General features: G+C 39.5%; 1 protein-coding gene across 1 annotated transcript in view; it reads right to left on the bottom strand.

The window, feature by feature from the left end:
• Positions 1–833: 833 nt before the first annotated feature.
• Positions 834–27,066, bottom strand: part of SVEP1 (sushi, von Willebrand factor type A, EGF and pentraxin domain containing 1) — a 208,629-nt gene continuing 182,396 nt past the window's right edge. Inside the window, exons 41-48 of the mRNA XM_010808239.4 lie at positions 24,226–24,289; positions 22,504–22,677; positions 21,074–21,250; positions 14,688–14,858; positions 13,396–13,491; positions 11,542–11,637; positions 5,838–5,931; positions 834–1,222 (exon numbers count right to left, since the gene is read on the bottom strand). Of these exons, the coding sequence (XP_010806541.2) occupies positions 1,201–1,222; positions 5,838–5,931; positions 11,542–11,637; positions 13,396–13,491; positions 14,688–14,858; positions 21,074–21,250; positions 22,504–22,677; positions 24,226–24,289 (894 nt within the window). The 3' untranslated portion in view covers positions 834–1,200. The remainder of the gene's footprint in view (positions 1,223–5,837; positions 5,932–11,541; positions 11,638–13,395; positions 13,492–14,687; positions 14,859–21,073; positions 21,251–22,503; positions 22,678–24,225; positions 24,290–27,066) is intronic.

Genomic DNA, 27,066 nt, shown 5'->3' on the forward strand with positions numbered 1-27,066 from the left:
ATGGCTGACAGGAGAGGAGACAGTGAAGAGAACCACTCGGGCAGTCAAGATCTGTATCGTACGTCTCTTCACAGTGTTACAGTGAGCTCTGTGCCTTGTGTGGAAGCAGTTCTCCCAAAGGATGAGATGAATTGACTGCAATTTTCCTATTTTAAACAAAATCCAGTGTTGTGGCTTCCCCCCTACCCCTGAAAGTCTGAGAAAATCTTTATCCCGGTAGAAGGATCGTGATGGAGTTAGGGGGAAGCAGTGGGAATTGAGGGGCAGCTCAGCTCTGCCTTAGGCAAATTCAGTTCTTTTTTTTTTTTGGAGGTGGAGCCAGGAGCACAACTGTGGCAACTTCCCCATTTGCCTTTTCCTTTCCCCTTTCCTGTTGTGTTATTCCAATCTCCTTTCTCCCAAAGCAGTGAGTGGTGGGATTATGACCCAGAAATGGGCTCTCTGTTAATCTTCCAGTTCTTGCATTTCTTATTCCAGCTGAGAGAAGGAAGTGAAGCACTTTAGTTTGTGAACCATGGTCATGTTTTTTTTTTCCCCCATCCACTAAGTTGATGCCCACAGCTTTCCAAATGCTGGGGAAGGAATTAGTCAGGCTTCCCTCAGCACCAGAACAGTGTTTTGCATGGAGGATAGTAGGTGCAATAGTTACTTTCTAATTAAATAAAAGGAAACTTTTACTGTTACATATATTGTAGACATGATGGATCCAGCATGAAGGGGTCTCCTTTACTGTCATTTCTCAGTACATTCCATGTAATCTCATTATATGCTAGCGGCACCAGTCACGAATCCTCTTCCTTTTTCCCTCACAAAATGGCACTACTGGAAAAACATTATTTAGTAGCAAAATATATTTTAATTGAAAAATCATTTTAAGTAACTGAATAAAAATGTATACCAGGAACCTTCCAATAGACAGCAGAGTATGTACATTTTGTGAGAGTGGAGCAGCATCTATTTAATATATTTTTATATAGAAAATACAGGCATATTTAAAAATGGAAACATGTAAGAAGGTATGTCACAAGAAATAACAAACTATAACACAAAATAAAAGGGTCAACCCAAAGTAACAAGTCGACTGAAACGAGACAAGACCCAGCACCGTGTCGGAAAGTCTTCACGTAAATTGTGTGATGTCCAGGACTGCCAGGAAGAGATGATCCTGCATTTCAGGAGAGCTGGTTGGTTGTGCGGTGGTTAAAACCCAGTCCTCCTTTTCCTAGAACAAAAAACAAAGATTCAACAGTAAAGAAAGGGGGACAGCTGTTTGGGGGCTGATTAAAACACAAATTGACAGTCTCAGATACCTGGCGTCACCTGTGATGTGGTTTGGATGGATGGGGGTCATTCCTTGAGAAAACGAAGGGGCACGGAGAAAAAGTACTAACGTACCAGCACACTGGAGTTTTAGTCCTGGCTCTGTCACTCATCTGCTCTGATAATCTGCTCATCTGTAGAATGAGGGCTTTGGACTTCGTGAACCTGAAGGTCTCTTACAGCGTGAACTGTCTACGGTTTTTATTTATGGCATTTGTTTAGGATCCATTTTGTGTGCATAGTCAGAGGAAACACAGTATCTGCCTTGAGGACTGAACCATTTGGGAATGACTCATCAGGAGAGAAGGCTACAGATTGAGGGACTTAATGAATGCCACAGGGTACTTCTCCACCAGCTGTCATGACGCCTGAAAATCGCTCTGTCAACCAGCTGTGCTGTACTAAGTTGCTTCAGTCGTGTCTGACTCTGTGAGACCCCTGGGCTGCAGTCTGCCAGCCTCCTCTGTCCATGGGATTTCCCCAGCAAGAATATCAGAGTGGGTTGCCATGCCCTCCTCCAGGGGATCTTTCCTACCCAGGGATCAAACCCGTATCTCTTAGGTCTCCTGCATTGTCAGTGGATTCTTTACCATGAGCATCAATTTTTATGTCTTTATTAAGTATGAGGGAGACAATCTTTAAGGCACTCAATCTTACAAAAGAGAAAGAAGTATTTGTAAACATTTATTGCTTTGATTTCTCAGAAAAGCTTTCTCTCCATCCCATTTCAGGAAATTATATTCCACCTTTCTTTCATCAATGAACTGTCAGTCTCTACCCTTTACCCAAAGGCATGGTAAAAGTTTTAGCAAAATGAACTTTCACAGTAGAATAACCCAACCTAGGATCACCACTGACTGATCCATGGTGGACCCTTGAATTAATCTGGGCTAATGAGTTCTTCTCCTGCAGTTCTAAAATGGATCAGCACATTATTTCTGTGGGCAGCGGGTCCTTCCACGTGAACTGAGAAGCAGAGGAAAGCGCTCTGCATTGTGATGATGGAGAAGATGCTGGAGACAGGTGAGATGGGAGGGGAGAGACTTTAGATGTCTTCAAGTCCTCAGTCTGTTTCCCCTCATGCTCAGCCAACCCATGTATGGGATTCCATATGAGGTCTCATTATTGTGATAACAGAGTCCTTTCTTTGCTTAAGCCACTTGGAGTTGCAATAACAGAGTCCTAGCTAATACAGGTCTCCTTTAAAACCCATCACAGTATAAGGAGAGGGGGGCTGCTGGGTCTTCTGGGTTGATCTTTCCTTGAATTTGCCATCATTTTTTTTTTTTGATTCCTTTATCAAGCTTTTGAATTAAAAAAATCTAGATTTTATTACCTTTATTAATAGCATTTTGTTGTTTATAAAGTAAGTTATTTCTGGATATTCTCTGGTCAAGAAAAAGTTCCTATAGGGGTAGTTGACTCTTGAATAATGCAGGGGTGAGGGGCGCTGACCCTCTGAGCAGTCAAAAATTGGTGGATGATTTTACCATCAGTTGGCCCTCTGTATCTGTGGTTCCAAATCCACAGATTCAGCCAACTGAAGACTGTATAGATCTGTATTATGGATCTATTGGAAAAAAAATACATATATAGGTGGACTCATGCTGTTCAAACTCATTTTGCTCAACGGTCAATTGTATTTTGATATTAGAGAACCACACAAACTCTGAGCTTCCTTTATTTATCTGTAAGATGAAGTAGCTGAAACATAAAGCTTAAAATAAGAATGTTACAAATACTTCCGGTTCCTTTTTGAGTCACTGTCATTGTTTCTATCTTTGCTTTTTCTTTTCTTTGCTTTTTTCATTTCCCCAGAAATCCTCTCCAGTTTGATTCTCATTTTCTTAAGTTCTTTCAACTCTGCTCTCAGGTAAAACTATCATTTTTCTGTTAGAAACTTCTAAATATACTTGTACAATCCAAATTTGTCCTTCAGGGTTCAATTTTTTTTCTTTCTGCAGAGATGCATATACTTGAGTTGATATAAAGAAATTCACTAGCATGAAACAGATATTTTCAATAATTAAGTTTGTATTTAAATAGATTTTTGTCTTGGCAAGTTGACTTTAATAGTCCAATCAAAATTAAATAAAAGGACATGAAAAAAGAAATACTCTTTCCAGTTAACTGAATTTTTCACTTAAAAAAATGAATATGGAAATACCCATTTTTTAATGATTCCTATAATATAGAAGTAAATGTACATAATACAAATCTAAGTGATGTAATATAATGATGTATATTAAAAATTTTAAATAGAGCTGGTAATATTCCAACACTGCAAATATTTATGTGGACAATGTTATAATATTGAAAATATTTTATCAATGGTATGATACAGTATGTAATAAAAATGATATGGTACTGGCATAAAAAACAGACCATACATCAATGAAACAGAACAGAGAACCCAGAAATAAATCCACATATATATGGTTAATTAACTTATGGTAAAAGAAGTTACCATAAGTTCTTCTTTCTCCTAGGAGAAAAACATAGGCCATAGGCTCCTTGACATCAGCCTTAGCATTTTTTTTTTTTTTTGGATTTGCCTTCAAAGCAAAGGCAACAAAAGCAAAAATTAACAAGTCGGAGCACATCAAACCCAAAACTTCTGCACCATAAAGAAAAACATCAGCAAAATGAAAAGACAACCTACTGAATAGAAGAAAGTATTTTCAAACCATATATCCTATGAGTTAATGTTCAAACTACATAAAGAACTTACAGATGTATATGAGAAGATGCTCAACATCACTAACCATCAGGAAATACAAATTAAAACTACAATGAGATGTTATCTCAAACCTGTTAGAATTGCTATTATCTGAAAGGCAAGCAATAACAAGCATTGTTGAAGATGTACAGAAAAGGAAATCTTGTGCACTACTGGTGGGAGTATAAGTTGGTGCAGCCACTGTAGAAAATATTATGGAGTTTCCTCAAAAGATTTAAAATAAAACTACCATGTGATCCAGCAACTCTCTGGGCATTTATCCGAAGAAAATGAAAACATTAATTGGAAAAGATGTCTGCACTCCCATATTCATTTTGGCATTATTTACAATAACCAAGACATGGAAACAACCTGTGCCCATCAATGAATGAGCAGATAAGAAAATTTTCTTTATAAATACACACACACACGCCTCACAATGGAATATTATTAAGCCATAAAAAGAATGAAATCTTGTCAACTGTGACAAATGGATGGACCTTGAGGTCATTCCTGCTGCTGCTGCTAAGTCACTTCAGTCATGTCCAACTCCGTGTGACCCCATAGACGGCAGCCCACCAGGCTCTCCAGTCCCTGGGATTCTCCAGGCAAGAACACTGGAGTGGGTTGCCATTTCCTTCTCCAATGCATGAAAGTGAAAAATGAAAGTGAATAGGCTAAGTGAAATGAGTCAGAAAGAGAGAGAGAGATACTGTATCATTTTGCTTATATGTAGAATCTAAAAACAAAAACCAGAACCAAACTTACAGATACCGAGAACAGATTGGTGGTCGGCCAGAGGTAGAGGTGGGTGGGGGGGTTGGGCAAAACGGGTGAAAGGAGTCAAAAGGCACAAATTTCCAGTTATAAAATAAGTAAGTCATGGGGATAGTATATATAACATGGCGATTATAATTAACAATACCGTACTGCACATTGGAAAGTTGCTAAGAGCAGTAGATCTTAAAAAGTGTCATTTCAAGAAAAAAATTGTTATAACTACATACGTGGACTTACATAGTTAACTATACTGGGTGATCACTGCACAATGTGTACATATAGAAATACTGAATCACTATGTTATACTAATATCCTAAACTAATATAATGTTGTATGTCCATTATACTTCAATAAAAAGTTTATGATATTTAAACTTTCAAACTATTTTTCCTGTATTTTGGGATAATCTTTTCTCAACTATGATATTTATCTGCTTACAAATGAGAAATCAATTGCTAGAACACATTTTTACATAAATTTTCTTCTAGTCCATTAAATACTGACTATATATACTGTAAAAAATATGGAACAAAAATTTTGACTTTAAAAATAAATGTTCCTTATCATCAATACTATTTTTATTATAAATAGGAATGCAAATGAACATCAGTAAACCATATTGAGTTCATCATTTATTTGTATCCTTTCTTATGAAGGGTGAAATCTACCATTCAAGAAGGCGTTAACTTGTTTAATTAACCCCTTTCTCTTTGTCAAAAAACTACACAAATTTGCATGTCCTCCTTGTGCAGAGGCTATTCTAATCCTCTAAAATTGTGTTGCTTCAATTTTAGTATTTGTGCTGTAATAAATGTGTGTTTTTGAGAAATCATTGTTTTATCTGTCAAATATTAAGTAATACTTCTTCATTTGGCTTTAGTTCAAATCTCAAAACGGATATTTCTGGATACAAAATGCTTACCTTCAAACCAGAGATATCTTCTGACTCTTGGGGCAACTTAACTTGAATTTCAGTCTTCTCATGTTGTAGATAAATAGTAGTTTTTGGTTGTCTTACCTGGAACAGTCATGTCCTGTCCATGCCGAGAGACAATGGCATCGGTTTGGTCTTACGCATTTTCCACCATTTAAGCAGGGAGACTGGCAGACAGCTGGGATAAAAAATTCATGCATTTACTTAATGAATACTAAGCAATCACGAAGATGCTCATGAAGACATACAGAATAAGATTTGACTCTGCTCTCCGCTCCAGCTGCCACCATTCCTCATGGACTACATCCTGCCAGTTGGCTCAATCTCACATTATTATGTGGTATCACCTCCCTCTGTACTTCCAAGCAAGAATCGATCTTTATATTTAAATCCCAGCTTAAGTTCTACCTGCATACTCTGAGTCCACTAATTTTTCTCTTCTTTAATTATTTATGTAACTAATTTGACAGTTTTGAACTGAAAATTATTCATATGCTCAATGAGACTGTCGAGCTCTTGAGAGAGCCAGCAGTGAACTCTATGACTGATGAAGTCGTTATATCAGATGTTAATTCTTATGACACTAGATCAGGCACATAGACTGGCTAACATAACAAATGATTCAAAAGCCCTTTGTGCTTGCTAGGAAATGTATTTCATGGCTTTTACCAACTTTAACTGGACTTACAGACTGGGGTCGAGTTAAAAATGAGCCACTGATGTAACCCTGAGTGAAAGCTGAGAGATTTACTATACAGCCATCTTTCTCACAGTCCATAGTCTCAGGGTCAAACTCTTCTTCTCCATGAATCTACTTGTTAAAAAACCTAAGGACACTAAAAACAGATGAAGACCAGCCTGTTTAACGTATCAAAGAAAAAAATAAGATGCCTGTTAGGAGAAAGTTGGAAATGAGAAACATTTCAGTCTCATTATAGCTTGGAAATGCAGGCTTCCCCAGATGAAAAACTCATCTTTGGTGAGAGATAAAGAAACGTCACTTCTTTATCACTCATTCGTAAAATATAGGGAAAACGTCAGCAATCCAGGCACTTGATAAGCATTGAGAGAGGATAAGAATGAGAACACCAGTCTTTGCTCTTGGTGAGCTTTCTTGACAAGCAAGCCAACAAAATGCACATATTTGCAATATAACAAAAAGGAAATTATGAAATGAAGCAGGGTCAAGAATAGCAAAAATAAAACTCAATAATCTACAACTAATTCTCCATAGCTGTTTGCTAATGTTAAAAAATCACTCCTTTTCAATACCATGAATTTAGCAGTAACTAACTGTACTAATAATTTTTAAAAATTATTATTTTTCACTTCTCCATGTAAAAGCTTAACACCTTCCTCCTTCCCTATAACATGGGTGACACCAGCGTTCCATTCTGGGCACCTTCTCATGCCACCTTCTGCACAGATTTCTTTTCCTCCACAAAAGTTTTCCAGTAATGACTAATATCTGTCTTCAATGCAGTGTATCTTCTGGGAAGATACATCATCCAAGTGCCTGTCAGACCTCTCCCTTGTGTGTTCCAAACTCAGTGTGTTCTTGCCCATGCATGCATGCGTGCTCAGTCATGTCTTTACCAACTCTTTGTGACCTTATGGACTGTAGTCTGCCAGGCTCCTCTGTCCATGGAACTTTTCAGGTAAGAATAATGGAATGTGTTTCCAGTTCCTCTTTCACAGCATGTATTTCCTTAACTCCTTATCTGTACCTTCAACCTCAACTGTCCTTACCTAACTCTTTTATCTGTATCTTCAAACTCAGCCTGTCCTTACTTAACTCCTTATCTGTACCTTCAAAGCTCTTCCTTTTGGGTTCCCTGTCTCAGTAAATGGCACCATCTTCCACTCAGAAGCCTAAACTGGAAATGTCAACCTTAACTCTCCTTAGACCTTTATTTCCACAATAAATCTATAGCCAGGTAGTGTGGATTCATCTATCTTCTCTCAAATATATCCTTTTTGGTCACCATTTCTCTAGACTTCATTGAATGTCAGTGTTAGTCACTCAGTCATGTCCCACTCTTTAGGACCCTGTGGATTGCAACCCGCCAGGCTCCTGTCTATGGGATTCTCCAGGCAAGAAGACTGGAGTGGGCTGCCCATCTCTTCTTCAGAGGATCTTCCCGATCCAGGGATCGAACCCAGGTTTCCTGCACTGCAGGCAGATTCTTTACCTCTTGCCAATTCAGGCTGGGATAAGTCTCTAACAAGTCTACTTTTAAGGCTAGCTTTCTGCCCTTTTCTGTACTGTTTCCAAAATAATTTTTCTAAAAGAAAATCTAATCACATGATTTTCCTGCTTAAGTCCCTTTAACAGCTTCTGTGGCTCAGAAGACATAATTAAGTACACACTGCACTTCCTAATCTGGCTCTGCCTAGCTTTATATTTCACTTCCGGTCATACCCCTCCACGGCCTCTATGGCTTCTGCTCTGGCTCTAGTTAGCTGATCAAGTTTGTGTTACACTTCTATGCCTTTGTCTGGAATGAGCTCCACCTGGGGACTCCTCTTGCTCTTCCTTTGATTCTACGCTTGTGAATCCTTTTCTGAACATCTACTGGGACTTCGCTAGTGGCTCAGACCATAAAGTGCCTGCCTGCAATGAGGGAGACCCAGGTTCGATCCCTGGGTCGACGACTGAGTGACCTCACTTTACATTTGGGGTGGTTTACTCATTTTACTACTGATATGTAGAGAGTTCAATTCGCCTCCAGTCACATACATACAGGCCATTCTGCTAAGGCCATTCTACATCCCTTCTTCTTTTCTAGGCTGGATTCTGGAGAGCAAGATCTCCTGTTTTATACCCTTTTGTATGTTTAATACCTAATGGATGTAAGTGGGGTCTTTGCTGAGGTAGCTGCAGCAAAACTGAAAACCATAAAGACTGTATGGCTCATGTCAGGCAGATGCTTAATGTCAGGAGCTAAGGAACTAAAAGAAATCCAAATGAGTCAGATCAATTGAGCTTTAAATGGCGTGTGTGTGTGTTTAGTCCCTCAGTCGTGTCTGACTCTGTGTGACCCTGTAGACTTTAGCCTGCTGGGCTCTGTCCATGGGATTTTCCAGGCAAGAATATTGGAGTAGGTTGCCATTTCCTCCTCCAGTGGATCCTCCTGATTCAGGGATCGAACCTGCGTCTCCTGCATTGCAGGTGGATTCTTTATTGTTGAGTGACCAGGGAAGATCCTTAAATGGCGTGGTTCTAGCTAACTGTGTAATATCTAGAGATGGAATGTTAGAAAACAGATTTCCGTGGTAGAGAGCAAGTTTAGGGATAACAGGAAACTTAGGCAGGCCTTTGGAGGTGAGTTGGAACAGGCAGTAGCCATGTCTGCAGGGGACAAGATGCAACTGGCAGGGAGGGAAGTAAGTGTATCAGCTGTGCTGCTGCCGGTCCACGCAGTGCCTCAGGAGGCAGAAGAATCTGGGCTGGATGTGGAGCCAACAAGCAACCATCTCAGGTTCTTAAACAGGGCAAAGATATGCCCAGAGCCGTGTGTAATGGTGTTATTCTGGAAATAGAAATGGGAAGGTTAAGTAGTAGACTCTGGCAGTGATCCAGAGGAAAGGTCTTCTACTAGTTGGTGATAGTGGAGATAGAGTAGGATGCAAGAGATATGGAGTGGGAAGAAACAGAAAGGAGTGCTGATACTGGTAGACGAAGCGGGAGGGCGACTTGCGAGTGTCTCTATCTGGAAGCATGCTGCCAACACCACAGAGATAAGATGCCTGGGAAAGGGCAAAGCTGGTTTGCAGATAGGTTCAATTTTGTATGCATGAGAAATATAGATAAATATCAAAGTTGGGGGCTCCCCTGCTGGCTCAGTGATAAAGAATCCACCTGCCAATGCAGGAGACATGGGTTCCACCCCTGATGTGGGGAGATCCCACGTGCCTAGGTGCAACTAAGTCTGTGTGCCACAACTGCTGAGCCATGCTCCAGAGCCTGGGAGCTGCAACTACTGAAGGCCAAGTAGACCACTAGAGCCTGTGGTCCGCAGCAAGAGAAGCCACTTCAGTGAGAAGCCGGAGCCGCAACTAGAGAGGAGCCCCCGCTTGCGGCAACTAGGGGAAAGCCCGCACAGCGACAAAGACCCAGCATAGCAAAATAACAAACAAATAAAAAATGTTTAAAACTCAAGGTTGATTTGTGATAAAGAAATACCAAACATTACTTTAAGACTTTCAAATACCCCTTGCTCTAGCCCTTCTTTTTCTTTTATTTTTATTTCATTTTGTTTTTCCCAATTTTTCTCGAGGTATTTCAAATTGGTTCCTTTCCTCTATAACCAACAGAGTCATAACCAATGTAAGCCATTAAAGGAATCTAAAAGTTGTCTGTGTTTTCCATAAAAGTTTATTAAATAATAAGTGAGAACACGGGATGGTGATATCAGATTTTAAGGGGTGTTACAGGAGGCTTCTTTGAGACTTTAGTGAAAGTTATAAGCCCACTTACACGGCAAGATACATACATATCAAACTTTTAATGTAAGAGTGAAATGTCATGGGTTCCTACACCACCCAAAGCTCATCTATGGTACTCTAAAATCAACAAGGTTTACAACAGAGCACTAGAGATAATACAATCAGGAGTCAACCCCTGTACCATTTCATTTGACGTCTGCCTTTTCTCTGATGAAAATAAAAATGGAGAAATGCAAAAAATCAAGAGTTTCAAATAAAAGCTTCAAATTTAGCCTCCAGTATTACATTGTTTCTTTCCTACACTCATGGATGGCTCACTTTTGGCTTTATGTGGGGTGGCTGCACATCTGATTTGGGGTTTTTGCAACTTTGACTCCCATTTCCCTGACTTGCTTCTTAATAGCCCCTTTCATCTTCCCAACCTCCCAGTTTGGAGGCTAAATTATACAGTCACTTGAGCCTTAGAGTTCGTGACAAGCTCTGGTGTCAGTTGGCCTGCTCTGTTTTACAATTAACCTCATAGGAAGTGGTATAATTATTATTTACAGGAGCAATAGTAAGGGTTAGAGTTAATGCAAAATAAATACAGTGAGTTCTATGCTTTTAACAGTTGCCTGACAATTAGGACATTAAAAAGGTAAAAAAAATCTATCATTTTAGACTGTAGGATTATTTAGACAATTACTGAAAAACCTGTCATACGCGGGCACTATGCTAGCTACTGAGAATATAAAGATCACAAATATCCCTGCCTACCAGTGGCATACAATCTAGTGAGGGCAGGGAAAGATCAAAATCAAGCAATTCAACAGACAGCAAAGTATAGTGGATAGGCAGGTATTTGAGCATGGGTCGCTATGAGGACATGTTTACCACAAATCAACAATAGTTTGTTACTGTCTTCCATGATAAGGAACCATCTCTTGTTGAGTTATTTCACTTTAACTTCAATTGTATTTATTTAGAGTCCGTTCTTTACAAATAGTTACTGCAAATTTAGTGATTTAGCTTCATAGAGATTTAAATAAATATTCTTCTGAACTTCTGCATTATGTTTTCTCTACATTGTGCAACACAGAGCAAATGACATGAAGAAGGCTGACCAATGAGTTAACTCAGATGCTCTTATTTGTCATACCACCCTGAGAGGTGTCTCTGAGGTAGAAATAGGTTGAGCACTGAGACCACCATTCAAGAGACCATCTTGAGGAATTCGTGAGAAACCCTGATACCCTTCTGTTTTACTGCCACCTCTGAATCTGAGTCACACTCATCAGTTGTTCTCTAGGGTTTCATGGAGCCCAGGCACCAATAAAACCAACTATGCCAGGATGCCTACCTGTATGACAGCGGGACCCTGTCCAGCCAGGTGAGCAGTCACATTGATAAGGGGCCACACAGCGACCGCCGTTCAGACAGGGAAGAATGCAGATCGCTAGAAAGGAGATCAAAAAGGACTGGATCAAAACCCACACACTCAGACATGATCGCGTGTTCCAAAGATATTTTCCAGGAGGAGTAAAACCTTAGATGACCCACTAAATAACCTTCCCGTATATGCTGTGTTTATTAATCAGTATTATTGAGAAAACACAATCCAGAAAGTCAATCTGGACCCTTAGCCTCGTGTAACGACTCCAAAGCCAAGTGCACTCTTTCCGAGAGGACACACTGAAATTGATGCCTGCTAAGCGCTTTGCTTTCTCTTCACAAAATAAGCAGAATGCTTTTCATTCATTATCGTTTCAAATTTCCATTACAAATTACATAAAATGCTCTAAGAGGGTTTGGCTGCCTTGAGGTTCTCTTCTTGGCTGTAATTAAATGTGAAAATGGCAGTCAGATAAGCTCTTCCGTGGGCTGGTGTGGGCAACACTTTAGTAGCCGCCACCCTTTATTTCCTTGGAGCTGAGGCCTAATGGTGACTGAATCTGGCCTCCCTGACATTCTGCATGGCAATCATTTCTCCTACTAGAAATCACTGAGGTCCGTAAAGAGGTGTTATCTGTTTAAAAGAAGTGAGACTGTTTATTGACTTGGTATTCAAAGCATGGTTCTCAAGACCAAAACATTGGCATTACATAGGACTTAGCTGGAAATGCAGAATCTCAGGTCCTGTCTTGGATCTACCAAATCAGAACCCGCATTGACCCTCTCCCTGGTTGTCTGTAAGCATAGGAAAGCCTGGGAAGCCCTGATCAAATGCACTGATCAAAGGCACATGTTCAGCAAAGCCAGGCCTGTGATGATCCTTGGCATTCTAGTAGGTCACACGTGGAAGCCCTAAGTAGGAAGGTAGGACTGGGGAGAAGAAGAAGGAAAAATTCTCTTCTTTCTGAATCACCGTGAGAATACTTGCTTTGGTGAGCAATTAGCATCCTAAACTGATTTCCATTGTATATTTTCTTTTCTTGATTAGTTGAAATACTTACACTTTAAAAAGTTTCAGAATTTCTAATAAAATGTCTGGCCTTAGGAAAAACTGATATAGACCAATGGCCATCATATTAATGACTCAATGTGATTAATACACTCCCAATAAATTTATCCATGTGTATATATATTTTAAAGATTTTGAAACAAAGTACAGTTTAGACATTAAAAAAATTAAAGCCACTTTTTCACATTCTCCTGGAAACTCAAATTTAAATGTATTTTTTCCTGAGGACTGAAATTCTGTATTAAAGTATCAAGCATTGTCTAGCTACTGGAGTACCAATTTATTCTTTTTTAATTGGAAAGAGCTACTCTTAATGAATGATGGGCTCCCTATCTTACCTGCAAAGTACAATTTTATGCAATGCCATGAATTTACACTAACTGTAGCAAGAAGCAGCACAGAAGATAAATGGACTTGAGATAAAGGGAGACCAAGGTTGGGAAACCCTTTATTATAAGCTCCTTCCCAAGAAGGTTCCTGGAAATCTGTAGGCAGGTGGAGATGGCCTTAGATGGATTTTGATAACTGTATTTTCAAGGTCTGTAATATTCTAGATCTTCTGCAATGAAATGACATATGTAGATATGCTCTCAGCCCTTTGTCTGGTCTGTTACGGGATTTAAGCAAGAAAATTCCTGCCACTAGTAAAGCCAGTTCCTAGTAATGCCCCTAAGTTGACAGCTTCCAGGCAAACCATTGGAACTCAAAGTAAAATCTTAGGACACAATTTGTAAGATATGAGGACAGACTCACGCTCTTCACAGAGGCGACCCATCCAGCCATCTGGACAGGAACAAGCATTTGGGCGTTGGCAGATCCCTCCATTCTGACATGGGAATCGACAGACAGCTGGAAAACAAGCAGGATGGGTCATAAATCTAGGGGATTCGGGAAGGCAAGGCTGGTTGTCAGAAAACAGGATTGATCATTTACATTTCAGATTATTTCCTTGAATCAAGTCTTAAGGAAGAGAAACGAAACCCAGTTTCAAGATTTGGCTGGGAATGAACGTGAGGGGCTCAGGAGGGACATAAACAAGTTTGGGTAGTTCTGAGATTATAACTATCAAACATTTTAGTAGTTTGGGGATTCAGGGCAAAAGAGAACAAAGTGGTTTTTATAAAAGATTGTCTCCGTTTATCTGGACCAGGGGAAATGCCTTTCTAGGAGATTTGAAAATTCCCTTAAAGGAAGCCTTTGATGGCTAATAGCTCTCTGGTGCTGCCAGGGTTCCCCATTCTCTTAAAGAAGTGATGATACAAACAAGTAAACAGACACACAACTCTCATTGACTTCTGACTTTAAGTGACACTTGAGCTATTTCTTGAGGAGGTAGCTCCTCAGCACCCCTCTCAAGAGGAGTTTGCATATTTTCTTACAACCTATGAGCTAACAGGCACATGAAAAGATGCTCATTATCACTAGTTATTAGAAAAATGCAAATAAAAACTATAATGAGGTCATTGGTCAGAACAACCATCATCAAAAAGTCTAAAATAATAAATGCTGGAGAGGATGTGGAGAAAAGGAAACCCTCCTATCTTGCTGGTAGGAATGTAAATAGACACAGCCACAATAGAGAACAATGTGGAAGCTCCTTAAAAGATTTAAAAATTTACCATATTAGTCACGATAGGATCCCATATGGGGCCTCATTCCTTATGGGGCAACGGGGTCTGCTAAGGATGGTTGGTTAGAACTGGCATCTGTATTGAAACACCTGAGTGTCCAGGAGGTTGACCTCATGACCCAGTCATGACACAGCTCTGCCTAGCGCCTGGAGAACACTCCTAAGGTCTGGAGAGAAGACTTGCTTAAGGAGCCATGACTGACTCAGGAAGGGGCCAGGTACTGGGCCAAAGGTCTATGTGCAAGCTTTCAAAACTCCAACTTGTAAAGTTAAGGAAAGTAACACACGGGATAAGAGAAAACTGAAAGCCAAGGAAAGATGAAATAGCATGCCTACTAGCTATTGGCCATATCAGACTTCCATATACATTTTCCTACAGCTTCACTAATAACTAACCATTCAAACATCTCCTTACCTCTGCAGACAGGAGGTGATGTCCAGGTTCCATTCTCTAGGCAAACACTCCTCAGGGAACCCTCCAGCATGTATCCACTGTAACAGGAGTAGGTGATCACGTCCCCATACTGATAATGTACGCCTCGGGCAATTGCATTTTCTACATGAGTTGGCGGACCACATGAGATTTCTATAGGAAAATAAACAAACAAAAAATAAGCTTGCGATACTAACCCAGCCAGTGGAGAGAGAGCATAGTCTCACCTCTAGGACTTAAAGAAGAAAGATAAAATACAAAAAGGTAACCTTTTAAACTACATTAAATCTAAAAGACACCAGAAACTAAAAGCATCACCTGCTGCTCTCTAGAAAAATTAAATGTACAAGATCAAAGGTTTTGCCTTCTGATTCATGTGTTGAAGCTGAGGTACTTTATACTCAAGGCACCAAGTCTTGTCTTCTTATACCTCATCAAAGAGATATAAGAATTTCAATGCAGGGTGCTTAGCTTATCAGATAAGAAGAGAAGTGGATGCGGATTATTTACAGCCGATCACTTTAAAGATCACGATTTGCAGGAATACAGATTCCATCATGGCTGTTTTATCAGTGCCTAGAACAGTGCCTGGCACAGTGGGCTCTCAATAAATATTTGAAAAATGAGTAAAGGAAGGAATATTGTCTCTAACCTAAAGATAACTCCATTTACACAGCTTGACAGGGTTTATGAAATTCAAGCTTTCACATTAGTTTCCCTCTTTTCAAGACTATAAGCAGTGACCCTCTTCTTTTGGAATATGTAAGACTGAAGTCTTTTAAAAGCACATGTTTTGAATATTTAAATAAAAATGTTTATAACTAATTTTGCTTTGGGAATTTTATGGGGATAAATTAGATAACTAGAGTTGTTCCGCAGTGCCTCATACAACAAGGGCTGGATTGGAGCCAGGATTCTCATCAGTTTCCAGTTTGTACAAGGCTAACTTTTAGATGAGTTTTCATGAACTGGCTTTTAAAAGGCCACTTTCTGGCCATAATACCATTTGAAAACTTGCCAGAGGCCATGATCAAATGTTCTGATTCTTCTAAATTTTCTTTTCCTTCTAAAGTAGTTAAAAACATTAATTCAATCAGTCACATATCAAATAAACATGTATTCATGCCTTACTGTGTACAAGAAACTGGAAAGAGATAAATGAAGAAAACATGGTACCTTTGCTCAAATGGGTAAAGACAGATAAAGAAATACAGTCACATAATTTAAAAACAGCTGTATTAGAGGCCTGGTTACCATAGTGCAGAAAATTGAGGTCAGTGTAACTAATTATGCCCAGGGGATTATCAGTGACAATGGTCTTTGGACTAGGCTGTAAAACTTGAGTGAATCAGAGGACTATGGCTCCCAGGTTAGAGGAACACTAGGTAGAGAGATAACAGTGAGCTGCTGGTTGGTTTATAGAAGTGGTTATCAAAGCAGAGATTTCAGGCCACCTATGTGGGAATCAGCTTGGATTGTTATTAAAAATGCAAACTTCTGGGCTTTCTGGCTTATGAGTCTTCATCTTACATACTCTCTCCAGCAGATTCTCATGCCCACTGAATTTTAATCACTGATTTGTAGTGATAAATAGCAGGATGAGGTGAAAAGGATGAGGAAGGTAGCTAATTCGGTCTCAGGAAGGATATTTGTTCTAAGCCACAGACCTCCTGTCTAATAGAAAATGCAAAAGAGGGACTGGGGATAACAAACAACTGTGGAAACTGTCTCCTCTCCTAGGCAACTCCTGATCTTCTCAGGAATATTGAGGAGTGATTAAGCATGCACTGAAAGGACATTTGTAATAAAGGCATGTCCCTCCTTGCTGGTGCTTCCGGTGCTCTGAGTAGTAAGTCTCTGGGAGCCAAGACCAACGTGAGGATATGCGGGTAGAATCAGGCCACTTGGCTCACTTCAGTTCAGGCTAATGGCTTTAAAGTAGCCTAGACAGTCTGGCTTATACATATTTAGTTCTTCTCACTTAACTGGGGGTAGATTTCATCAGGATTTGGGAACCAAATTCCCAGCTAAAAGTATGATAAACACTTTCCTGGAGTAAAATCAAAATTCTAATGTTGCAGTAGGCTGCTGGTGGAAAATTCAGGGTTTTGGGGTTATTTTATGCTTTCTATCAGGAGACAGCAATATCAAAAATATATATCAATTCATTTATTTTTTTAAAACAAACCTATAATGTTGGGGGCCAGAGTGAGGTACTCCGCCCGTGACAAAGGTCATGAGGAAGGAGGCTCGACATACGCAAAGGCGGGATCGAGCCTCAGGAGTCCCCCTGGAACTCCTTGAGCATCTACCCCCATAACCAGAGCCTGCCTACTTTACTACTTTGTGCTCACCTACACCTCTGACTTTACGGGGGGCTGTCCCCCACCACCTCTTTTGGAGAAGGAGTTAACTTAGAGCTCCAGTTTATAATAATTCCTGGGCGTGATAAGAGTGTTTTAACCTACAAACTCCTCTGAAGGTTCTCTGGCCTGCCTGACAGGCTTGTCCGGCCACATGTGATCGCTCACAGCCTCCCAACCGTGAGAGGCACGAGATGCTTTAAACCTTCTAAAAACAGGTTCCTTAGAAAAGTTAGAAAACTATTAGTATAAGTATAATGGGCTAATTAGAAATTGTGTTGGTGAAGGGTTTTTCATTTGTTGAGCCAATGTTTGTTGCTAAGTCTCCATATCCCCTGCCCTTACACACATTAATGAATATATAGAATTAACCTTTGATATTAATCACGTTAGACCTTAGGCTAAGTAAATTCTTTCCTTAACTAAAACCCACTACACCCTCACCCTGTAGGAATGTAACTTTATTTGGGTGGCGTCTGTTTTGAGAATAATCAGCCCTGGAGAAATAAGTGTCCTGATTGACTGACCGCTGTCACAAGGAGAGGGTCGTAAATTGTCAGCAGGCCCCCCTGGCCAGAAGATGATGTAACACCCCTAAGACTTCTGTATACATTTGTATGAAGCACCTGACTTTGATAAAAGTCAGGACTGCTGACCCCGCGTGACTTTTGCATAACATCTCAGTGTATAAAAGTAGACCATGGAAAATAAAGAATTGGGATCAGTTTCTCGAAATACTGGTCTCCCCATGTCGCTCTCTCTCTCACTCTGGTTGAGTCTCCATCTGGAGCGCGGAACCCACCATGCTTACTAATTATGCCTGGGCTTCTAAGATCCGACCGGGGAGGCCTCAGTGTCTCCTCTCCTTCGGGAGAATGGAAGGACGCCTGCAGCCTACGTAAGTGGTGCAAACTTCTTGTCTTGAAGTTTTAATGGTCTCCCGCGTAAACCAAGCTACTCAGCCTCTTTTCTCCACTGAATTTTCCTACTGAGCTATCCTCATCCTATTACTCTTTATATCTTTGATAAAATATTTAAATAAATAGGTCGCCGACGCCGTCCCCGCTTCGAATACCCTGGATCAGCCGGGGCAGGACCCTGGCACTATAAGATAGGAATTTCTGGTACTATTTACAGATGAGAACTCCAAAATTAAAGAAGTTAGGGCACCAGCTAAAGAAGTTGAGGATTAGGACATTTTGAGGACAGAATTCAAACCCAGGAGGGTAGGATATTGGGCAGGAAAGATGCATTACGTGTGTTAAGAAGTATCAAGAGTTCTAAAAAAATGAAGGAAATAATGCTATTATTGTAATAATATTATTATTAATAAATAATGAAATAATGCTATGAATGAAATAACGCCATTCGCAGCGACTTGCGATGATCATACTAAGTGAAGTAAGTTAGACAAAATATCATATGATATTGCTTATATGTGGAATCTAAAAACAGGGTGTAAATGAACTTATTTACAAAACAGAAACAGACTCACAGACACAGAAAACAATTTTACAGCCACTAAAGGGGAAGGGGCTGTTGTTCAGTTGCTCGTTGTGTCTGACTCTGCAATCCCATGGACTGTACCACACCAGGCTCCCCTGTCCTTTACTATCTCCTGGCATTTGCTCAAACTCATGTCCATTGATTAATGATGCCATCCAACCATCTTATCCTCTGTCACCCCCCTCTCCTCCTGCCTTCAATCTTTCCCAGCATCAGTGTCTTTTCCAATGAGTTGGCTCTTCGCATCAGGTGGCCAAAGTATTGAGCTTCAGCATCAGTCCTTCCAATGAATATTCAGGACTGATTTCCTTTGGATTGATTGGTTTGATCTCCTTGCTGTCCAAGGGAATCTCAAGAGTCTTATTCAGCACCACACTTTGAAAGTATCAATTCTTCGGCAGTCGGCTTTTTTTATAGTCCAGCTGTCACATCCATACATGAATATTGGAAAAGCTATAGCTTTGACTATATGGACCTTTGTTGGCAAAGTGATATCTCTGCTTTTTCATATGCTATCTAGGTTTGTCATAGCTTTTCTTCCAAGGAGCAAGTGTCTTTTAATTTCATGGCTGCAGTTACTGTCCTCAGTGATTTTGGAGCCCAAGAAGATAAAATCTGCCCGTTTCCATTTTTTCTCCATTTGCAATGAAGTGATGGGAGCAGATGCCATGATCTTAGTTTTTTGAATGTTGAGTTTTAAGTCAGCTTTTTCAATCTCCTCTTTCACCACCACCAAGAAGCTCTTTGATTGCTCACTTTCTGCTATTAGAGTGGTATCATCTGCATATCTGAGGTTGTTGATAGTTCTCCTGGCAATCCTGATTCCAGCTTATGATTCATCCATCCCAACATTTCACATGATGTACTCTGCATATAAATAAGCAGGGTGACAGTATACAGCACTGACATACTCCTTTTCCAATTTTGAACTAGTTCGTGTTCCATGACCAGTTCTAACTGTTGCTTCTTGACCTGCACACAAGGTTTTTCAGGAGGTAAGTAAGGTGGTCTTCAATAATTTTCATCTCTTTAATAATTTTCCAAAGTTTGTTGTGATCTATACAGTCAGAGGCTTTAGTGTAGTCAATGAAACAGATGTTTTTCTGGAATTTTCTTGCTTTTTGTATGATCCAGCGAATGCTGGCAATTTGATCTCTGGTTCCTCTGCCTTTTCTAAATCCAGATTGAACTCTGGAAGTTCTCAGTTCACATACTGCTGAAGCCTAGCTTAAAGGATTTTGAAAATTACCTTGCTAGCATGTGAGATGAGTGCGATTGTGTAGTAGTTTGAACATTCTTGGGCGTTGCCTTTCTTTGGGATTGGAATGAAAACTGACCTTTTCCAGTCCTGTGGCCACTGGTGAGTTTTCCAAATTGGCTGACATATTGAGTGCAGCACTTTGACAGCATTGTCTTTTAGGATTTTAAAGAGCTCAGCTGGAATTTCTCCACTAGCTTTGTTCATAGTAATGGTTCCTAAGGCCCACTTGACTTCACAGTCCAGGATGTCTGGCTCTAGGTGAATGACCACACCACTGTGGTTATCCAGGTCATGACAGGGTTAATCAAGGTTATCCAAGTCATGAAGGGAAAGGAGGGGGAGGGATAAATTAGGAGTTTGGAATTAACAGATACACAGAAATATATATATATATATATATATATATATATATATATATAATAGCATAGGGCACTGCATTCAATATTTTGTAATAACTTATAATGGAAAAGAATTTGAAAAAGATTATATACAGACATGTGTAACTGAGTCACTTTGCTGTCCACCTGAAACTAACAACACTGTAAATCTAGTATATGTCAGTAAAAGAAAAAAATAAAACAGCAAATGCTTATGTATATTAAAATATTAAAAAAAAAACCCACAAAGACATGTCAAGAGTTGTAACAAGGCTGCAAGAGAAGCTGCCAGACTGCTATGTATCAGCCCAGTGCTAGCCCACAGGTTCTCCAGTTGTGTTTTCAGGACCAGCAGTATTGCCATCAGCAACACCTGGGAAACTGTAAAAAATGCAAATTCTCAGGCCTCACCCCAGAGTCAGATCCTCTAAGGTGGGCCCTGTTTGTACCATGCCTGCTAGGTGGTTCTGCTATCCGCTCAAGTTGGAGAACTACTGTGAAATACATTTTCTATTCCAAAGCCCATTAATGGATAGTTTAGAGACTCGACAATGCGGAGAAAAATACGTATTTTAGATTTAACATCCTGCCCATTCCTAGAAAAGTGTGATTTGAAAATCTATTCAAGTGAATCCTGGTCAGGCAGGTTTTAGCCTAGTTCTGGTAAGTGTCTCTTTATGTTTGGATTTCAAATTAAATAAGAAAAAATTTTTTTAAATAGCAACACAGAAGTTGATGACCATGATAAGACAGAGATCTAAATATTTACATGTAAATTACGTGATTGAAAATAATCTCAGGAAGATGAGAAAATTTCATTCCCCACTAAGTAAATTCACTGGCTCGCACGTGTTCACTTACTTTCACATTTGGCGCTTGTCTGTGTCCACGTCTCGTCGGGGTTGCATGTGATGGTGCTCTGGCCCCGGAGCAGGAAGCCTTCCCTACACTTGATAGACACGTTTTGATCGACATAGAACTCCTTTTCAGAAAGCACAGCATTCTCAGGGATCACAAATGGGACAGGGCATGGATTTGCTGTTAAAAAGAAAACAAAATGCTTACTGGTATTTTCTCTCCTTTTTTAGTTTGTTTCTTTGAAGGCAGAGTATGAACTCTGCCAGAGTTGAGTTCCCAGTGATGATACTTCAAATATATAGAACTTCAAACATTAAATAGACTTAGTTTGCATCCCCATGGAATTATTTGTCAGGATAAAATAGGTAAGATGATACTTCAAAATATAGAACTTCAAACATTAAATAGACTTAGTTTGCATCCCCATGGAATTATTTGTCAGGATAAAACAGGTAAGATCTGAAAACATCAAGCTATTCAACCACTAACGCGTGGTCCTAAAATTCTAAGATGGAAAATTAAAGGCTTGTTCACAACTGCAGCCCTTCACCAGTGAAACCAAAGCTGTGCTAGAAACCAAGGAGTATATCAAATATCCCCTTCATGTTTGAAGACTATTAAGAACATGGGATGAACGCTTCCTACTGTCCCTGTACTTTCTTTTACTGAACATCCTTCAGAAGGATGAGCCAGAGAAAAGTCAGACATTTCTCAGAGAGCTGAATATAACTTTAGACCCACACTACTCTATCAGAGCATCAGAGCTGAAATTATAGAGTTTCCCAGGCTTTTTGGTAAAAATGGACTCATTTTTCTTCGGGTCTGAAGGAAAAACAGGAAGTGTGCTTTTAGTGTAAGACTGTGATGCACATACAACACCAATTTCACGCAATTTCAGTTTTTCTAATTTTCAATGGGCACAAACGAAGTCTTTGTTCGTAAGAAGGGTGTCAGCTGACTTCCAAAGGTTTGATTAATGTGTTGTAATACTTTAAACAATAGCTAGAGTTTTCTCAATTTATACCTTGCTTGGGAATATTGTTTTCATTCCAGTGGCTATAGCTAATTATCTTCATACACTATATTTATGTTTACTTTATTATATTAATATTGAACATCAAATATATTTTCTTTCATTACTCCTATCACATGCAATTCATTATACATTTATGTCAAATTTTTTTTAATTAAGTTGCATTTTCTGTGAGTGTTTTTGGACTTGTACTCATCTAAGGAATCTTATGAAAGCTGATTCTCAGACAGGCTATTTTATACAATACAGTTGATTTTTAAAACACCCCATAGTATTCGGCTTGGATATGCACAGATTTCTTTCTCTGGGCCAATCTCACTTATCAATGGAGTTTCTACTATGTTTTAGACATCCGGGGAAACTGAATCTGATTTAAACCCCTTCTATGGTCAACACACACGTTTGCAGAGAGGAACAGGGTGGCTCCAAGTCCCATTTTCTGTGCAGGAAGCCTCAGGCGCCCCTTCAAGGCTGTAGCCTCTGTTGCAGGAGTATATCACGCTGGGCCCAGCGGTACTGTTTTCAACTTCAGCTTTCCCATTCAGAAACTTAAGTGGAGCTTCACACATGATCTCTAAGAAGAAAAAGCAAAGCCTCATCTTAAATGATTCTCCCAACCCTCTTCTTTATACAAGGAATTTAGATCACTTATTTGATAATTTAGAAAGAAAAAACCACAGAGAATAACAGGATTCACAAACAGTGTTCTATTACTATCTTGCATTCCAGAGATAGAAGCTATACAAACCATTATCATTGTAGTTTGAATTAAACCTGCTGCAAAATGGAAACAATCCCTTCACCAACCCCAGAAAGAAAGAAGGAAACTGAAATAGCTCAGTCGTGTCAGACTCTTTGCGACCCCATGGACTGCAGCCTACCAGGCTTCTCCGTCCATGGGATTTTCCAGGCAAGAGTACTGAGTAGGTTGCCATTTCCTTCTCCAGGGAATCTTCCCAACCCAGGGATCAAACCCAGGTCTCTCACATTGCAGGCAGACGCTTTACCCTCTGAGCCACCAGGGAAGCCCCCACCGTAGCAGTTTCCTATTTCAGACACGTTTCCTTTTCATTCCCCTCTTCCCTCCTCCGTACATACATTCACTTTTGATCATGCACTGTTTGATCATGAACGACTGAAACAAAAAAAAATGCTATTATCTGGAAAACCCATTGATGTGAGTATTGAGATGTTACTCAATGTTTATGTACGTCTTTCTGTATGCACACACATAGAGTTCCCTTTTAGAGCTACAAAGTCATACTCTCCATTGAACATTAGCCATATAATATTGTTTAAAAGACTTAGGATGCCTATTGCATACAAAATCAGCTCATTAATCTACATTCAAAACAAAGTGAACAAAACTCAGGTAACCCATGTCCTAGTGTTAGCTTGCCACTAACTTCATTTCTGATACTGGGCAGGTCACGTCCCTTCTCCTAGTTCATTCTTTCTCATTGGTTAACCGAAGCGGGTAGACTAGATTATCCAAGAAGTCTCTTCTGGTTTGAAAATTTGATAACTCCTCCAGAATTATTAAGAGAAAAAAAATTTTTAACTTGCCATTTGACTGGTTTGTAACTACTGCATTTAAATACATTGCTTTTTGGCAGAGGAATCATATGAGCCATATCCTAGGAACTGAGTCACTTGAATTCACCCACATCTTGCTAAATAAACTTGGCTGTCCTCATACAATGAATTAATGCAAAATTCCAGCAAAAATGTGAATATTCATTTGTTGGACAGATGTGTCAATGTTAAGAAGATGTCAGTTTTACCCACTACTGTTACCAAGGAAACAGCTCTAAGTCTTCTAAATTATCATTATTTCGGGGGAAACCCACAGAAAGAAGGCAAGTAATCTCAATAATTAGTTTTGAAACAAAATGTTTGCCATTCCAGAGTCAGCAATCTTGTGTTCTGTTCCAATCTAATCATTAATCTCTACCCCAGTTTTTCACTCTTTTATTGTTTTGGTGCCCGTGAGCAAAAGCCCATAAAAGGTTTTCATGCAGCTCATGGAGTCAAAATTGGAAACAACTTGCAAAGAAAATGTGGCCACACTATTATTCCATGTCCTTAGTATCGTTTTGGGACCGAGAGTCATTTGACTTACTTTTGCATGTCGCCACCCCTCCAGTCCACTGTCCGTTCTCCTGACACACCCGTTCTCTGCTCCCCTGTGGATCAATAAAAACCATCACTGACAAGACGATACCTCTATAATGAAAAAATACGAGAGTGCAAAGTCAACTCAGCGGGGATCTGGAAATTCTTGGCACTGGGATGCTAAATGAGTTCATTAAATAAATACAGTTTAAGAAGTGGGTTTAGACTTTCAAAAATGTTGTCATCAAATTACCTCAAAATTCATATTCTGGCTGGCCAGTGTAATTCAGGTACAGACACGGTTTCACTTTCTGCTTAAATGACAACTAATTATAACCGGTAGCAAAGAGCGATGTAGACTGTGTCCAAAATGTCTGAGAGGTCTATCTGCCGAGGATTTTTAAAAAAATTTTGAATTGAGTTTATTTTTCAGTATCTGAGAGGTACAGCAAAGAAGTGAATTTGTTTATATACACCCTTGGACATGAACTAGGTCAAGATACCTTATTGAGATCAGGATTGAATTTTTTGACAATGTAACTTATCCATTATATCTAAACTTACCCTATTAAGGGCCCAAGCAAGTAAAATTTTAAATATTTTGAGCAAAAATCTTTCTAAAAATTTATTTCCCTGCCTTCTGAAATAAGGGTAAAAATAATATAAAGTTATTTGAAAAACCATTTATAGTTGTTATCCTCAATGGACTTTTGATATATTTTCCAATACCCCACAGCCCTTGGGCGTGGGGTGGGGGTGGGGTAGGGGGAAGGGGGAGGATATCAGCTATTTACCCTCAGAGTTACTCAGCCTAGAGCTGAGCTAGGCTAAGATTATTGTGTTTTTATTTCTGGATACAATTTTTATGCGTCCTCTTTTTTTTGTGGTTTATCTTTTCTTGTAATCACACCTGTTTCTAATGATAACTTTTTCCTATGTTTTAAATTCCTAATTTGCTATGGAACAATTAATAAGATAAATAAAATTCTGTAACATTATGGGTTCTAAGTAGTGTGTTAAGGGGCCTGGCTTTAATTATATGAATTGCAGCACATGGATTTTGTGTGATGTGTTTTCAATCCTCAGAGCTCTTTGGATACACATTCTCAGAGCTAGTTCTAAATGAGCAATATGTCTGAAAAGGAGCTATCACTTCTACTTTGATTTTTATCTGCTCAACTATTGTCTTTCATCCCTAATCTTCTACTACTCAAAGGTATTTTGTTTGAGTTTACTGACAAAGCTTCACCTACAAAAACTCCACTGACATCTATGGAAGGATACTCACCTGACCTTCCAAAAAATAACCGAACCCAAAAAAGTAAATGTTTTAAAAAATATAGATTATCTTTTTCTTATTGAAAAAGTAATATGTGTTGATTATAGAAGGCTTAGAAAACATGAAAGAGAAGTAAAAAATTTTCTAGAATTCTTCATCCAGAGATAAACCCTGTTAATATTTGCTGTACTTTTCCTGTGCTTATATACTTACATATGCAAAGGAAAACATACATTCTAGTTTGTGAACTATTTATTAATTTTTAGCAAGTATATGACAAACTATTGAAGTCAGCTCCCTATTTGGGTATTCCAGAGTGGACTGCTGCTGCTGCTAAGTCGCTTCAGTCATGTCCGACTCTGTGCGACCCCATAGACGGCAGCCCACCAGGCTCGCCCGTCCCTGGGATTCTCCAGGCAAACGCACTGGAGTGGGTTGCCACTTCCTTCTCCAATGCATGAAGTGAAAAGTGAAAGTGAAGTCGCTCAGTCGTGTCCGACTCTTAGCGACCCCATGGACTGCAGCCTACCAGGCTCCTCCGTCCATGGGATTTTCCAGGCAAGAGCATTGGAGTGGGGTGCCATCGCCTTCTCCAAGAGTGGACTACACTCAAGTAGTTAATTTAAGCCAACAGTGTTTTTCTAATTTTTTCCTCCTTTAATATTTTGCATAATAAATATTCTGTTTCAATCATGTCAATTTTTGTTCCAATAAAATTCTATTTTCTGTAGCTATTGCTGTAAAAAGTTGCAAGTTTTACTATTTATTATTTTATGACTTATTATTTACTTTCCCTTCTTTCTTTTTCTCTCTCTATTCCTTTACATATCTTGTTTTTGATGATTAAGCTGGAGTTTTAGATCCAGATTAGCATCAAGTTACTATTTTCAACATAATATATCTGTTTAATCAACAATTAACTTAGATAGCTATATTAATTTTTAGCATCATAGAAACCACTTTACTGCTCATTAACAGCAATTTTAGAACACGATTATCTCATTTTTGTGTTCTTTATTTTGATTTATTACTCAGTTGACTCTCAGTTCAGTTCAGTTCAGTCACTCAGTCGTGTCTGACTCCTTGGGACCCCATGAATCGCAGTACGCCAGGCCTCCCTGTCAATCATCAACTCCTGGAGTTCACTCAGACTCACGTCCATCGAGTCAGTGATGCCATCCAGCCATCTCATCCTCTGTTGTCCCCTTTTCCTCTTGCCCCTAATCCCTCCCAGCATCAGAGTCTTTTCCAATGAGTCAACTGTTCGCATGAGGTGGCCAAAGTACTGGAGTTTCAGCTTTAGCATCATTCCTTCCAAAGAAATCCCAGGGCTGATCTCCTTCAGAATGGACTGGTTGGATCTCCTTGCAGTCCAAGGGACTCTCAAGAGTCTTCTCCAACACCACACTTCAAAAGCATCAATTCTTCGGTGCTCAGCCTTCTTCACAGTCCAACTCTCACATCCATACATGACCACAGGAAAAACCATAGCCTTGACTAGATGGACCTTTGTTGGCAAAGTTATGTCCCTGCTTTTGAATATGCTATTTAGGTTGGTCATAACTTTCC

Source organism: Bos taurus, chromosome 8, assembly GCF_002263795.3.
Source record: "Bos taurus isolate L1 Dominette 01449 registration number 42190680 breed Hereford chromosome 8, ARS-UCD2.0, whole genome shotgun sequence".
In the NCBI taxonomy this organism is placed as follows: domain Eukaryota; kingdom Metazoa; phylum Chordata; class Mammalia; order Artiodactyla; family Bovidae; genus Bos; species Bos taurus.